Source organism: Scleropages formosus, chromosome 1 (assembly GCF_900964775.1).
Source record: "Scleropages formosus chromosome 1, fSclFor1.1, whole genome shotgun sequence".
NCBI lineage: Eukaryota > Metazoa > Chordata > Actinopteri > Osteoglossiformes > Osteoglossidae > Scleropages > Scleropages formosus.
Window position 1 is genome coordinate 7,368,943 of NC_041806.1, and position 13,973 is coordinate 7,382,915.

Sequence of the window (13,973 nt, forward strand, 5' to 3'; positions counted from 1 at the left end):
AGTGTACAATTCTGGAAGGTGAAATGCTTTGCTTATTTCCAACATGTCTTAGAAAGTGAGGGTAAGATTTTTTTAAAAATATTTTAATTGAAATTAAGTGCCATACAAAAAAAGGAACACGGCTCTATTAAAAAGTACAGAGAAATCGGTATCGCTTTTTTTTTCTCAAATTACACAAAATCAATTACAGTATATAAACTCACAGTAAAAATGGTACATGCTTCATATTCTCTATAAAATCTTTTTTTTTAAGCTGTAAATAGGTATATACCAGGTAGGTCCTCTGTTTTAGGTCTAATCCGAAAAGTTGCCACAGGCAACAAAGACCATTTCCAAATAGGAAAAGGAGCAGCTTTACACACGTATGTTTAATAAAGGTCCCTTCTGCACATCTGGCTCAACACAAAGGATGGAGTACCGCTGCTGTAGAACCAGGAAAAAGCTGCTTTTCCTCATGCCATAGTAAAGAGCAGAGCGGTGACTCCTCCGTTCACCAAAAGGGTTTATAGGACTCATCTGTGGACCAGCACAAATGTGTCCATTGGTGGCTGTGTGGCAGTAACTGTCATTATAGCAACACCACCTGTAACACGGTAACCTTAAAAGAACGGCTCAGAAATGGCAGTGATGTATGACATCGTGCTCTTACGAAGCCCAGCAGCAAGGTGATCCATTTGCTGACTGAACTTTCAACTGGGACACCTGATACTCTTCTCTGACATGATGATGCTGGTTGGGTGAAGTCACTGCTTGGGAATATGAGAAGCGAGAAGAGAGACCAGCGCGAAGGAACTGATTAGCAGGTCTGAACGATAATGCTCTGGCTTAGTGAGTGTCTCCACATCTCCTCGGAACTGCTGAAGACTGTTGTCGGACCGGCTGGGCCACTACAGCTGCAAAGCGAAGACTCTTCCTCTTGATGATTCTCTCAGATTTCTGCTGCACCACCTAGGAGTGGAATAAAAAGGGTTTCCTGACAATATTCATTACCATATGTTACAGAATGGTAACTAAATGTTAAATATTAGTTAAAATATTATAAAGGAAACATTACATTAAAAAGTGTAAACATGATTACAGTTGTGAGAAACTGATTTTTTTTTGTAAATCCTTTAGAAATCTCTGGATTTCTGCAAGAAGGGCTTCTCTAAAGTGGTCGGAGACTTCATGTAAGTCACAATACTAAAGAAATAAAGATTAAATGGACAGTTGTATTGTATGAACAACATTAAATATTGAAGGTCACTGGGAAAGGTATGCGATCCCATAGGTTCAGCAACAGCCTCAACCTCATGCTTTCTCTAGCTGCTCAAAAGATCCGTGCAGCAGTGGGGAGGCAAACTGGCCCATTCCTCTCCCAGTTTGTGTTTCTGGGACGTTTACTATGAAAACTTTGCAACGGATCATTTCATGGCATTTCAGAAGGACTAAGGTTTGAACTGTCACTTGACCATTCCACAATGCACAATTTCTTCTGTCTAAGCCACTCTGTTGTTGATTTACTCCTGGCTTTAGGGTCAGCGTCATTCTGGATGACCCAAATTCTTTGGAGATTTAGACTGCAGACAAATGTCCTGATAAGTCTCCTGGAGAATTTCCTGATGGATCTTGGATTTTGTTGCAGCTTCAATGTCTACAGGGCTTCCAGGCCCTGATACTGTAAAGGTGACACAGACCACGATGCTCTCTCCGTGATGTTTCGCAGCTGAGAGGTTTTGGCAAATTCGGCAATGCCAGATTTTGTTTCTTCCAAGCATAACAGTGTACACTTTTACCATTTTTTTTTTTTTTGTAGAGCAGTTATTTCCTTTCCTGGTTTGCCGCGACCCCGCTTGGGACAAGCGGTTTCGGACTGTGTGTGTGTTTTATTTCCTGATGGTAACATGTCATGGACACCTTCACAGTTGCTTTGCAGACTGACACTGACGATTTTGGGAAATCTGTATCTTGAACTTTTCTAATCATAAAAATCCATGAGTGAAATGATCAAAATGTCCCTATTTAGTGCACTGTGTCTCACACCGCACCCTGTGCTTGTGGGGTAGACTTCAGATACTGCACTGGATAACACACACACACACACACACACACACACACACACACACACACACACACACACACACACACACACACACACACACACAGAGTCTGAAACTGCTCGTCAGGAGTGGGGTCGGGCCAAACCGGAGCCTAACCCAGCGCATAAGGGCTGGAGGGGACACACCCAGGACAAGGCGCCAGTCCACCACAAGGCACCCCAAGCAGGAATCGAACCCCAGAGCAGGATCCGGCCAAGCCCGCTGCACCACCGCACCCCCCACACTAGATCACAGTTCACTGATGAGTGACTGAAGGAAAATACAGCATTAAAATACAAGCCATGAAATAAATTTTGTTACAAATATTAAAAAATGTGTTGGTGTTGTCATTGTTGGAAGAAAACAGCTGTTTTTTGTTTTACTTTTCCAGATTAATTTTAGGTGAAACATTTTTCATCTGGGAACAAATGGTATTTTTTCCGATAAGAAATAATGTTAATTTGATCCCCTCACAACAGGAAACGGCCTGAAATGATCTCAGAGAGCGTATTAACCCCATTAAGTAAAGGATGAGTGTATTCTACAACAGACACAAGAGTTGAGGGTGGTCTCTCACCATGGGTCTGTATTGGCCTGTTATCTCATTGGTGATGTCTAGAGTTGGTAGGTTCCCTCTGTAGCCTGTCTCACACAAACAAAGTTATTTCACAGATTGTCACATTTCCCCATCAGGATAATTACTGGGTCAAATCATTATTACAATTTTAGAGCACTTGTACTGCACAGAAACCTGAGTGATGTATCCTTTCCCCCAGTGCACTACTGGAGTTACCTAGAAGCAAATGAAAGTTCTAAAAACTACTATCTGGTAAAGTGTTACATACGGTACCTGATGTAAAACCTGATGTCACCTGGCATGGGAGTGACGCTGCTACCTCACATCAGTCTGTCTTCTCTTCCTTCCTCTTCTACCACCTGTTATCTGTAGACCTGTACGCAGTAGATATAGAATGAGCAACTGACGGCATTGATGGGTCAACTACGTTCAGGATGGTCAACTACGTTCACCACACAACCCAAACCAAGATAAGCAGACCCATACTTATAGACACGTTTACCTTGCATTGTATTATGCCTTCTCTGGTGCCATTGACCTCATCCCACAGGATCCAAAGTCAGTGCAGTGCTGTAGATGAAGGAATAGTCAGTCTTTGCCTCTTTGAGAAAAGAAGGTGGTAGAGGATGCTCATGATATCTCTCTGAGACCTCAGGCTTACTGGATTGAGACAGGTGGGAGGGGTCCACCTCACTGGGCTTGGGTGTGCCAGGGGTTGGCGACTGGGCTACTTCCATGCTCAGCTGGGACAGGTCAGTGTTCCGAAGGAAGAAGGCCCTAAGTGGGCTGAGGGACATGGGTGCACTGGGCTGTGGTAGCAGAGGAGGTGGTGTGGCCTGGGCTGCTCCTCCCTCAGTGTTCTTGTTGCTCACCTGGAGGAATGACTCGTAAATGGTATCCATAAAAGAGATGTAGGGGTTGAATGATCCCCCTTTGGCCTCCATCTGCTGCTGAATGGGTCCCAGATCACGGTGAGGGTTTTCCACAGCCTCCTGACTCAAGTTATTGGTTGAAACATCCTGCTGAGATGCAAAGCTAAGTGGCCCCAGCGAGCTTACGGGCTTTTCTACTTCCATTGCAGATGAGGGAATCGCACCGAGCTGGGAAGGCAAGAAAGGGACATGGCAAGGGAGTTTAGTCCAAAGGACTGCATGAGGACAACATGTTTAACGGCAGCAGAGCATTGATATATAAAGCATAAACCATAACGAAGACCACCAATCTTCTTGATAATTTCCAAAGCATAAAGGTCACGCACCTGTATATTGTTAACAATACAGGTAGCAGGATTGATTTCAGCAGCCTGGGCTTCTAGAAGAGACACACTCAGTGCAGATCTTGATGCGGGAGGCAGTTCCATTGCAGTGGTTGGCATGGGGGGCAACAGCAGTGGTCCTGAACCTAGCAGACTGTCAAAGTTGTTTACAGTACTCAAGGCTGTGAGGTTACCTGCAGAAACACAAGATTCTGAGCTTGGCTGACTGCAGTGCAGCTACCATTTCATAAAAAACCCATTATAGAATTACCAGCGTATACCTGCAATGGTGGAATTTTAACGACTGTTTCTAAAACTGCAGAACGCAAGGTGGATGGAAGTGGAAACAAGGCCTTTTCTCTTAGTCTGGCTTCAGGATGAAGCGGATAGATCATACTCACCCAGAACCCCAGAAGCCAGCAGAGAGGGCAGAAATTGTTGGGCTGGGGAACTGTTCTTGTTCGTTGTGTCTTCATCAATTTCTGGGACTGGAGAGAACGTCGCCTAGCAGCCAGAAAGAGAAATTAAGCACGGAGTGATACACAAAGGTGTCATTTATGCAGAAAGAAAAATTATATTATTTGGTTTCAACAATAAGCTAAGGACTTAGTCCATCTGAATCGGTATGCATCTCCTGAATCACTGCTGGTCCACGTTTGCATTGGTCCACCACTTGTATGTTGATGACACGTAATAACTCATTTAAAAGCCATACAAACATGAGGTTACAATCATTTTAAATAATAAAAATTGTCATATTTCTAGAAAAACTGGCAGAACAGAGGGTAACAGCATTAGCACTGAGAAAGAAAGCAGCAAACCTGGTCCTCAGCTTGGGAAACAGCAGGGGCAGAGGGACCATTCAAGAGGGCAGGTCCAGCGGGGACAAAAGGGCTGGGGAGGACAAGTGCCTGCAGAGCTTGGAGAGTACTGTCTGATAGGGGACGTACTCCCTGCAGAGCCTGGACAGCTCCCTCTGCCATCAAACTCAGAGAATTCAGCACTTTCTCTATGGAAGGACAAAGGCCCTCTAGGGCCTCTAGGAGACCAAGGCTTGATAGCAGGGAATCCAGGGGTTCTGGCACTTTATCCAAAATTAGCTCATCCTCCAAGTTTGGGAGCTGCTGCTGAGGGAGAAGATCTGGGAGCAACAAGGGGGTGGCCAGCTGCTGGCTGAGCAACAGAGAAGCTAGGAGAAGAGCTTGGAGTCCTGGTTTCTCACATACCTCTCCTCCTTGGCCAGAAGCAGATAAAGGGTTCAGAAGACTCAAGCAATTCACTGGAAGGTTCTCGGGTCCCAACAGGAACGGCATGGAATTCCCTTGTGGTGGCTGTGTGTGCTGCCCCCCGGCTCCCAGGCCCACCGGGAGGGGCTCCAGAAAATGGGGCGACCCAGGTGTGGCAGGGAGCAGGTGCAGAAGCCGATCTGAGGTCGGGCGGGGAATGATGCTGATGGGTTTGGGAGGTACAGATGGTGAAGTGGGACTTGGCCCTGTGTCTGGCAGCTTCGTCTCTGTGAAGCTCTGAAGGGACACCGACAGAAAGGGTCCTGCAGGGGTGAAAATTAAGAATCTCTTGACAATCACACCATTTACTTTATTTCATAAATTATGTATGGCTTACTCTTGTTCACAAATCTAACAAACCCTGTTAAAAAGAATAAGAGGCATAACAAACTGGATAACAACAAGTGCTGGTGAGTCCAACCTTATGTGTGACCCTTGTGATGAGTGGAGGGAAGGGGTTTACTGCAGCCTTCTTCTGTGCATGTCTTTGTGTTTTAAACGCGGGGAGAACATGCAAACTCCAAACACCCTGAGCTGGATTCCAGCCTACATACAGGTGCAAGCTCAGGCACTGTGAGGCACCAGGGTGATCCACTGAAACAGGGCTTTAAGTCTAAAGGTTATAAACCTAAAACCTGTAAAAACAGATCAAATCTGAAATGGCTGAATGAGAGAGTCTACAAAAAAATCCAACATATAAAAAAGATACCTGTATAAAAATTCAAAAACTAATAAAAACTTTGTAATGGAGCAACTGCTCAGAATACTTGGGACACCAACATCTGTTCGGAAAACACTTCAAATCAATACACTAACTCCTCACTTTACGAACACAGCTGGCAATAGAAACCTGTTTGTAACTCGATTTGTTCGTAAATCCGAAGCCAATTTTAGAACTAAGTTCCAGTGAATAAAAGGATAATAATACAGACATGGCTCAACGTATTTGCTGGTTAGGTTCGGGAAAAACCACAGTTTAAGCTGTAATAAAAAAAAAATACTCTTCAGACTTTAATTTTTTTTTTTTTACCTAAAATTACTGTCAATAAAAATATGTTCTCTCCACAACCTTCCATTCAATGCAGAATGCAGAACAGTTAATTACGTAAGTTTGCCTGAATTTTGTCAGTTCCTGGCCACTTTCGTAGTCTTTTTTATTAGCTACGCAAATCGGTGAAGGCTTAATGATAGATGACCCTCAATTTATTTACGACTTAGGTTCTGCAAAAACCGCAGCAACATAAAAATATCCGGGAAAGTGGCTGAATTCATTGAGACATGCAAAACATGCACAACTTCTCCTACTCTGTTTTCGCTTCGTGACCAAAAGAGGGAGTGCGAGAGAATAACATATTGACTCTTTAAATCTGATAATCATTTTTTAACCAAATCTGTTGTGTCAGTTTATTTTTTTGTTACTATGGAGAGGCCAACCATTAACATAGTGCCCGAGGACAACAGGGATTGATACAAGAGCAACAGGATTAACGACTACTTACCGGCATCATTGCTGTTCTGGTGGGAAATCTCACTCAGTCTGACCACCGAGGTATTCTCCACCAAAGAGACAGAGGTAGAAGTGGACAGTTGTCCCAGTACTCCTATAATGTGGCTCTTGAGATCCTGAAATGGCAGGCTTCCATTGTGGACAGTGCTGGCCTCCATATCTCCAGGTACATGGATCAAAGCAAATTCCTCTGAAGGATGTGACCTGCTGAGGCCGTCCACTGCGGAGAGAAGGTGCCGATTTGGGAGTAAAGTTTTGACCTGGGTTACAGTCTGGGTTAGGGACTGTCCGGTGTTTACAGGACTACACAAGGGTTTGGTGTGGCTGTTCTGGGTATGTTGCTGCTTAGGTGTGATGTTGGCATGGTCATGTGAGTTACTTGATGGTCCTGATGCTGCTTTGGTATCGTCTTCTACTGTACTCAGTGGATTAAGCCTGACTTGGGAGTGTTCCTGGTCTTCTTGTGTTGTGTCGGATGGTGGGAGTGTAACGTTACCATGGCCAAGCTCTGCGTCTGGTACGTTGAATGGATTCAGATGGTCTGTTTTTGCCGTGTCTGGCAGCCTGACTGTTATTTCTACGGGGCCTCCACTTGTGTTCGATGGGGTAGCTGTGTTCTGCAGGACAGCCGGGTGAGGGCTCTTCACATTCACTGAATTTACAAATGTGGGGAAAAGGTGGGTTGGGGACGGTGTGACTCAAACAGCTTGAAGCCTGATCGTTCTGCTCTCCTGAATGTGAGATGGGTGAGGTTTATGACCATGCCCCTCTAGTTGAGGGGGTAACAAAGATGAGGGAGAAGACATGGAGGGTGTGCTTTCTGCTCTCAGGCTGGTTGGGTGTAGCTCCATCAATGGTGAGTTGTGCCATTGTCTCCTTTGCAAAATGGTTTCTGGGGCAGTGGAGTTGGACTGGTCCACAGCCAACAGAAGGATTCTAAGTGTGAGACAGGGGGTTGCTTTGTAAAGTGCTAATAATAATTCTGGACTGCACCGCTCCTGCAGAGGGAGGGCTAAGGCCAGGTGTCTTAATGCACCGGCTCTTCCTCAGGTTATGATGGCGTGCATGTTGGGCCTTTGCTGTACATGGAAGAAGGGTACTAGCTGGGAAGGATTCTGCATGCTGCCGGCATTGGTGTTTGTGGTGCTCTGGAAGGTAACCCACAGGCAGTCTGAGAGGACAACCAAGGGCTTTGGTTGGACCTGAACAGTCTTGCTCAAAAATAAAGACGTAGCTGGGCATTCGTTCTTCTCGTCAAAGTCAGCGGGAGGCAGCTGAAGTGCTCTAAGCACGTACAATTTACTTTGGTTGTTTCGGTGATTGTGGCGGACTGCAGAACTACTAGTCTTAGTCTGAGCACAGCTATTTCCAAAGTCTTTGTGCAGCATGAACATGTCTTCCAGTTTGCCTATGGGGGCCATGCAGGCATGGCAGAAGGTAACAAAAGGCAAAACCACAAAAGTGTTGCTCCAGGCCTCTGCTCAAGAATGAATCTTTCAGGAGAAGGATATTGGCTGGTCAGGGAGTTATGAAAATTATCTGTACAAGAAGGGCGACGTATAAAGGAAGAAGGGGATTATGAGCTTTGACAAGTCCTCAGCCCTCCCTGAACTCCAAGGGTGTTGGAGGAAGAGGAGACAGATTTCTGATGCTTTGGGTGCTCTGTCAAGCATGGCAACCTCAAGGGATGGACTGATTTCTGGTCTTGGTGGAGTGCTGAGTCAGTGTATCTCTGAGGTTTCATAGAATGGAAGCAGAATGGACTAGGGATGAGGTGGGTGCCTTTGTTGAATTCTCAAGCATATTAGGAGATCTTTGTAATTGAGTGTTGAAGTGAGAAAGGGGGGGTGATCCACTGCAGGTGTATAGGGCACACAGATGAGGAAAACTGCTGGCTGCAATGGAAAGGTGAGGTGAGGCTCTAGTGGTGCAACATACCTCATTTTCCTTGCCCTTAATATACGTGCCTACTGAAGCAATACCCCCCTGGCCCCAGACTGCCCCCTACAGGTGAAAAATGTCATTTCTCTGACAACCTTTAGTAGACATTGGGTTCTTCTGCCAGTATCCAAACCTGAATTACTTGACTTGAAAACAAAATCATTAAAACTATATTATACATGTATTATATAGCTTAAATGTGCTAAGAAAGAAATAAAAAATGGGGGGGGTTTAGGACAGTTTAATCAACGGGGGACATTCCACTCTATTGGAAGGCATACCTGTGTGGTGGCAAGACGGAGGTGACAGGGAGGTATGCATGCTCTGGCACAATGTTGCCATGGCGACCACTTTCCGACGGTGGTTGCATAGCTTTGTCATGTCTCCCTCTATCTTTCCCATTTGCTGCCTCCGCTGAGGAACCAGTATCCCGGGGTCAAAGTTGAACACCTGGAGGAGAAGTGGGGTAGAACCTGGGATTCATTTATCTTAAGAAAAGCAAAATAAAGAACTACCTGACGTAAACATAATGATACCACTGAATTTTGACATTTACATGTATTCATTTAACAGACGCTTTTCTCCAAAGCGATGTACATCTCATATAAAATACAATGTGTGCATTACATTAGTAGAAAGAGACTTCGGTGCAGACGCGTAATACCTGACACGCACTACTTGAGATTTTTCCACCAACTCCGAGCGCAATTTATTTTAAAGAAAAATTTTAAATTTGGTTTTAACTTGAGATGATTAACTGATCTTCAGTTTTTTGTGTAAACAGAGTAAGAAACTGTATAAAATGGGTTCCTTGATGGACAAGAGGTAAAAATACACCCGGGCCTGATGTCTAACTAGGAAGCATAGGGTACAAGGGAGCGCACTCCTTGGATGAAGACTTTTTGATAATTTGCTGTTGCACAGAATAATAAGCCTGCTGTGTGAAGAAAGGAATATATTTTCATAAACCGTTGTCATGATTTCATGTTGGACTTGATCCCTTTATATACTGTATATGAGGGCAGAGGGCACAGTAATTATTATAGACATACCTAAAGATATGCCTACATGGGTTACAGCAACTCAATTTTAAAAGTTTCTTTTAATACCCCCTACTTTGGCTTAGACGGCATTTATTTGCATCTACGGCAACTAATCTGGATTTTGCGTGCTTCTCAACAGCTGAGCGCTTAAGGACCAGAGCCACCATGTGGTCTTCTTTGCTGCTGTTGTTCTGCTTGAGCTGCATTAAGTTCTCAACCTCCATTAACCCTTGTTTACTATTTTTAACTGTTGTACTGCTGGACATCATAACCCCTGTTTGGAGGATCCAAAATGTATCGGCTTGATCACTGATCGTGAATTCATTTGCTTTGTTTTCACTCACTTCTTTTGCCTTTACTGTTGTTTTTTTTTTTGGCATGAAAAGTTGTAATAGATAAACATTGAGTATCTACGTATTTTTGTTCGCGAGGGCTGGTTCAGCGTACAGTACTTTAACTACAAAAGAGCTGAACGAGTGCAGGTAGACAGCCATAAAAAAAAAATTGAGTAATTAATAATGTTAAACGGCCTTGTTAGCTTGTGTTATCATAGCTGATGTTAACTAATGAATTAACTATGTCCACACACACACTGGCTGAAACCGCTTATCCCATGAGGGTTGCGGCAAACCAGAGCCTAACCCAGCGACACAGGGCGCAAGGCTGGAGGGGGAGGGGACGCACCCAGGACGGGACGCCAGTCCATCACAAGGCACCCCAAGCAGGGCTCAAACTTCAGACCCACCAGAGAACAGGCCCTGGCCAAACCCGCTGCATCACTGCACCCTCCTAACTAAACTGTAGCTATGTCCATTTTAATGAAATTTGGTGACATTTTTGCATTCGTACCATTGAAACTAATGGTATTTATGTTTTCGATTTATGACAATTCTAGGAATGAACTACCGCTGTAAGGTGTGGGAAGACTGTATGTTCGGAACATCTAGGTAAAGGAGACAAAAATGAGACCAAGTCCGCTTCGGTTTTACACCATTATCTTTGTTTTTGGGAAAGCACATGGCTAAGGGAGGGACTCTCACCTTGTGCAGGACCAGAGGACATTCCAAACCACACTTACAGGTGCCTTCCGTAAGAAGGTATGTGGCTGCTTCCTCCACCGAACACAGGACTGCACCGCTGGGGCTGTGCAAGGAGGCACAATTTTCCCAACATGTTATTTTCTGCAGTTAATCACTTTGACACCATTTCAAAACAGCACTTCTCACCTGAGGTATGTCACAATTCCGTCCTCCACCTTCCTCTGCCATCCAACGGGAATTTGGGCCGGAAGAGATGAGGCATCGTCTTTGTTCCTGTTGCCACTCTCACAGTCTCCCTTCATTCTGCAGCCTCGGGATCCAAGGTTCTTTTGAAAGATAAAAGTCACGAGGAATATTAACGATATTTGTGCCATTTATACAGCCGGGTATTTTACCGTTATAATTCTGGGTACGCACTCTGCTCAAGGATTCATACGTGATTTGTGGGGAACTGGGGTTTGATTCAGCAACCTTCAGGATTCTATTTTAACAACTAGGTCACCTCATAATATGTTCATTTACACATTCTTTCAATACCGTTGTCTGAAGCTGGAGCTAGGTTACACAAAAAGGAAAGCAGGACACATGCCAGTGCATAGTAGGGCATTCTCTAATATACACACCAAGGCCAATGCAGTGCGAATAATTTGCTTAAACTCCATGTCTGCGGGGGGGGCACGGTGGTGCAGTGGGTTTGGCCAGGTCCTGCTCTCTGGTGGGTCTGGGGTTTGTGTCCTGGTTGGGGTGCCTTCTGATGGACTAGCGTCCCGTCCTGGGTGTGTTCCCTCCCCCTCCAGCTCTACACCCTGTTATGCCGGGTTAGGCTCCGCCTTGCTCCGATCCTGTATGGGACGAGCGGCTTCAGCCAGTGTGTGCGTGTGTGTGTGTGGGGTGTAGCAGCTAGAGGAAAACCAGGAATTAGTTGAACATACAGTCCTAGAGCTGTGAGGTGCTACTCTCTCACTCTGACCAGCTCAGCTAAAGTGCCAAGCAGAAGCAAAGGACAGACAGTAGCCTTTTCCACACCTTTTCATCTTCACAAAGCTCCAGCCACTGTCCTATGTGGAATCCAGCCTTGAACAGACATGGTGCAGGAAGAGAAAGGGCACCTTTCTTCCCTGAGTCAGCCCATTCCCTCCACTCTGATGCTCTTCAACACCTTCGTCTCCAGTCTTATCTTCTCCTACCAGATTGGACCTGTCCAGTAGCCCATAGTGATACTTCAGAGTATCTCAGTCTGAAGAAGACAAGAAAAATTGGATGAGACATCTAGCAAGGGACTAACAAAATCAGCAGTTCCCTGCCTGAGTTCTGAATAGCGAGCTGTAGAGCCCAACGGTAAAATCAGGTATACAGGCCCACGTGAAGTCCACATCCATTCCGGATTACGGCTTCATCGAGATTACCAGAATCAAATGCCATCCATGGCTCCGGGACTACTCTGGTGGAAAAGTACTGCCAAGTTCTGGGATGAGCTTGCTTTATAAAGGCAGTGCATGAAACAATTTGTTTAAAAGTTCAAAATTTATGCAACTCAGCATATTTCCACCGCAGATATCTAGTACCTACTTAATTCAAAAGAAAATCTGTCAAGGTAATTACAGAACAAGATTTTGTAAAAGTGAAGAGCCACAATGAAGCCAAAAAAAGAAAAGTCTGGAAAGTACCCAGCATGAGCACCATTAGTACTGCTAGAAAAAAAACATCTCAGCTGAACAGAGTGCAAAAAAGTGATACGGCGTAGTGTTATCAGCCCCCACCTTATTCACCAAGGTGACTTACACTGCTATATACACTACTTACAATGAGTCACTCATGCATACATCAGTGGAACATACTTTCTCCATGTCACTCACATAATATGGGTGATTTAGTGTCACCAATCCCCCTGAATAGCATGACTCTGGGCTGTGAGCGGAAACCAGAGCACCCAAAGTAAATCCACACGGACACGAGGGACACACGCAAACTCGAAACAGACGGGAGTGGGGATCGAACCCATGTCCTCTCGCATCACCCGAGCGCTGTGAGGCAAAAACGCTAAAATTAAGACTTAAAGATCATGACTTCGAACTAAGTGACCATCTTGTCCCAAGGATGTACTTTGTGTACTTTTTTTAATGATAGTAACCAGCGTGGACAGATGGTAAAAAAAAAAAAAAAAAACTCTATAATACGTTTTTATAACGAAACAGCATCCAGAATAAATAGCGCAAAGACAGACAAATCAGAGAGAACTGAAACCGGACATTACACAAGTTGAGTAAAGGTTAATTCACGTTGTTGTAAAATTAAACTGAACGGTCACTGACGTCAGAACCCAGCGACGTAAAAGTAACGCAATGACGTTGTTACGTAACGCAATGTCGCGATTGCATGCAGAAGGACATCGCATCTATGAAGTGCAGTACTGCCAATGCAGCGAGTTACGTGACAGCCGCGTGGTACTCAGCACATATTCTTTTTAATCCAGCAAGTGACGATTAAAGAAAACGTAATTTACACAAAAAAATCTGCAGCAGGCAGCGATTGCGACACGCACTTATACGGACTGACACAGAATTCAATGAGAATCAATGAATGGTATCTTCGCTAAGCGTGGACTAACCGCCACGACTCGACTCGGCTCGGCTCGGCTCGGTTCAGCTCAGGACGGCTCCACCACCTCGCCGGCTCCGCCGAGTTTCAGCTGCTTTTCCCCGCCTCCGGACCATTAGATGCGCATCAATGAATGAATGCAGAGCTGAGCGACTGACTGTTCCATTAAATTAATCACACAAACACAAAACACAATTGAATTAGACCGCGTCCGCAACATGTCATTGCTGAAACTGACTTTTAATTCCGAGTGTTCTAATAAACGACTGAAAACTTAGTCTGACCGTTCAGTGCAATTGCTCGGCCGCCGCTCCAAAGTGGACTCAAGTTGTTTGTTGTTGTTGTTGTTGTTGTTGTTGTTGTTGTTGTTGTTGTTGTTGTTGTTGTTGTTGTTGTTGTTGTTGTTGTTGTGCTGACCGCGTGGTCCCTCCGCTTACATTACACTGTACGACGCGACGCCTAATATGCGCTTCCTAGTTCCCATTTCCACTCCCTCGGCTCCGCCCCCTTACCTCACCCCACCCTTCCCGTCCCTTCTCCGTCCCCGCCCACCGAAGACCACAGCGCTTCCTTCCGAGCATGCGCATTTTGAGAAGAACGATACCGGGAATTCCGCACCCACAATGCATTGCGATGAGTCCCTGAGAC

General features: G+C 45.1%; 1 protein-coding gene across 6 annotated transcripts; it reads right to left on the reverse strand.

The window, feature by feature from the left end:
* Positions 1 to 71: 71 nt before the first annotated feature.
* LOC108930434 (methyl-CpG-binding domain protein 6-like) lies at positions 72 to 13,686 on the reverse strand. Of its 6 annotated transcripts, XM_018745669.2 has the most exons (14): positions 13,610 to 13,686; positions 11,754 to 11,964; positions 10,914 to 11,053; positions 10,728 to 10,830; positions 8,926 to 9,094; positions 6,696 to 6,923; positions 4,732 to 5,459; positions 4,312 to 4,414; positions 3,914 to 4,104; positions 3,317 to 3,755; positions 3,158 to 3,225; positions 2,929 to 3,029; positions 2,656 to 2,720; positions 72 to 948 (listed from the first exon to the last, which is right to left on the reverse strand). In XM_018745669.2, the coding sequence occupies exons 3-11, from the start codon at positions 11,027 to 11,029 to the stop codon at positions 3,215 to 3,217; spliced, it is 2,088 nt and encodes a 695-aa protein (XP_018601185.2). In that variant the 5' UTR covers positions 11,030 to 11,053; positions 11,754 to 11,964; positions 13,610 to 13,686; the 3' UTR covers positions 72 to 948; positions 2,656 to 2,720; positions 2,929 to 3,029; positions 3,158 to 3,214. The 6 variants fall into 6 exon arrangements, with proteins under 6 accessions (XP_018601185.2, XP_018601188.2, XP_018601184.2 ...); XM_018745672.2 differs by lacking the exons at positions 11,754 to 11,964; positions 13,610 to 13,686 and adding an exon at positions 11,351 to 11,459 and having other exon boundaries at positions 5,137 to 5,459; XM_018745668.2 differs by lacking the exons at positions 11,754 to 11,964; positions 13,610 to 13,686 and adding an exon at positions 11,351 to 11,459 and having other exon boundaries at positions 3,914 to 4,056.
* Positions 13,687 to 13,973: the final 287 nt, after the last annotated feature.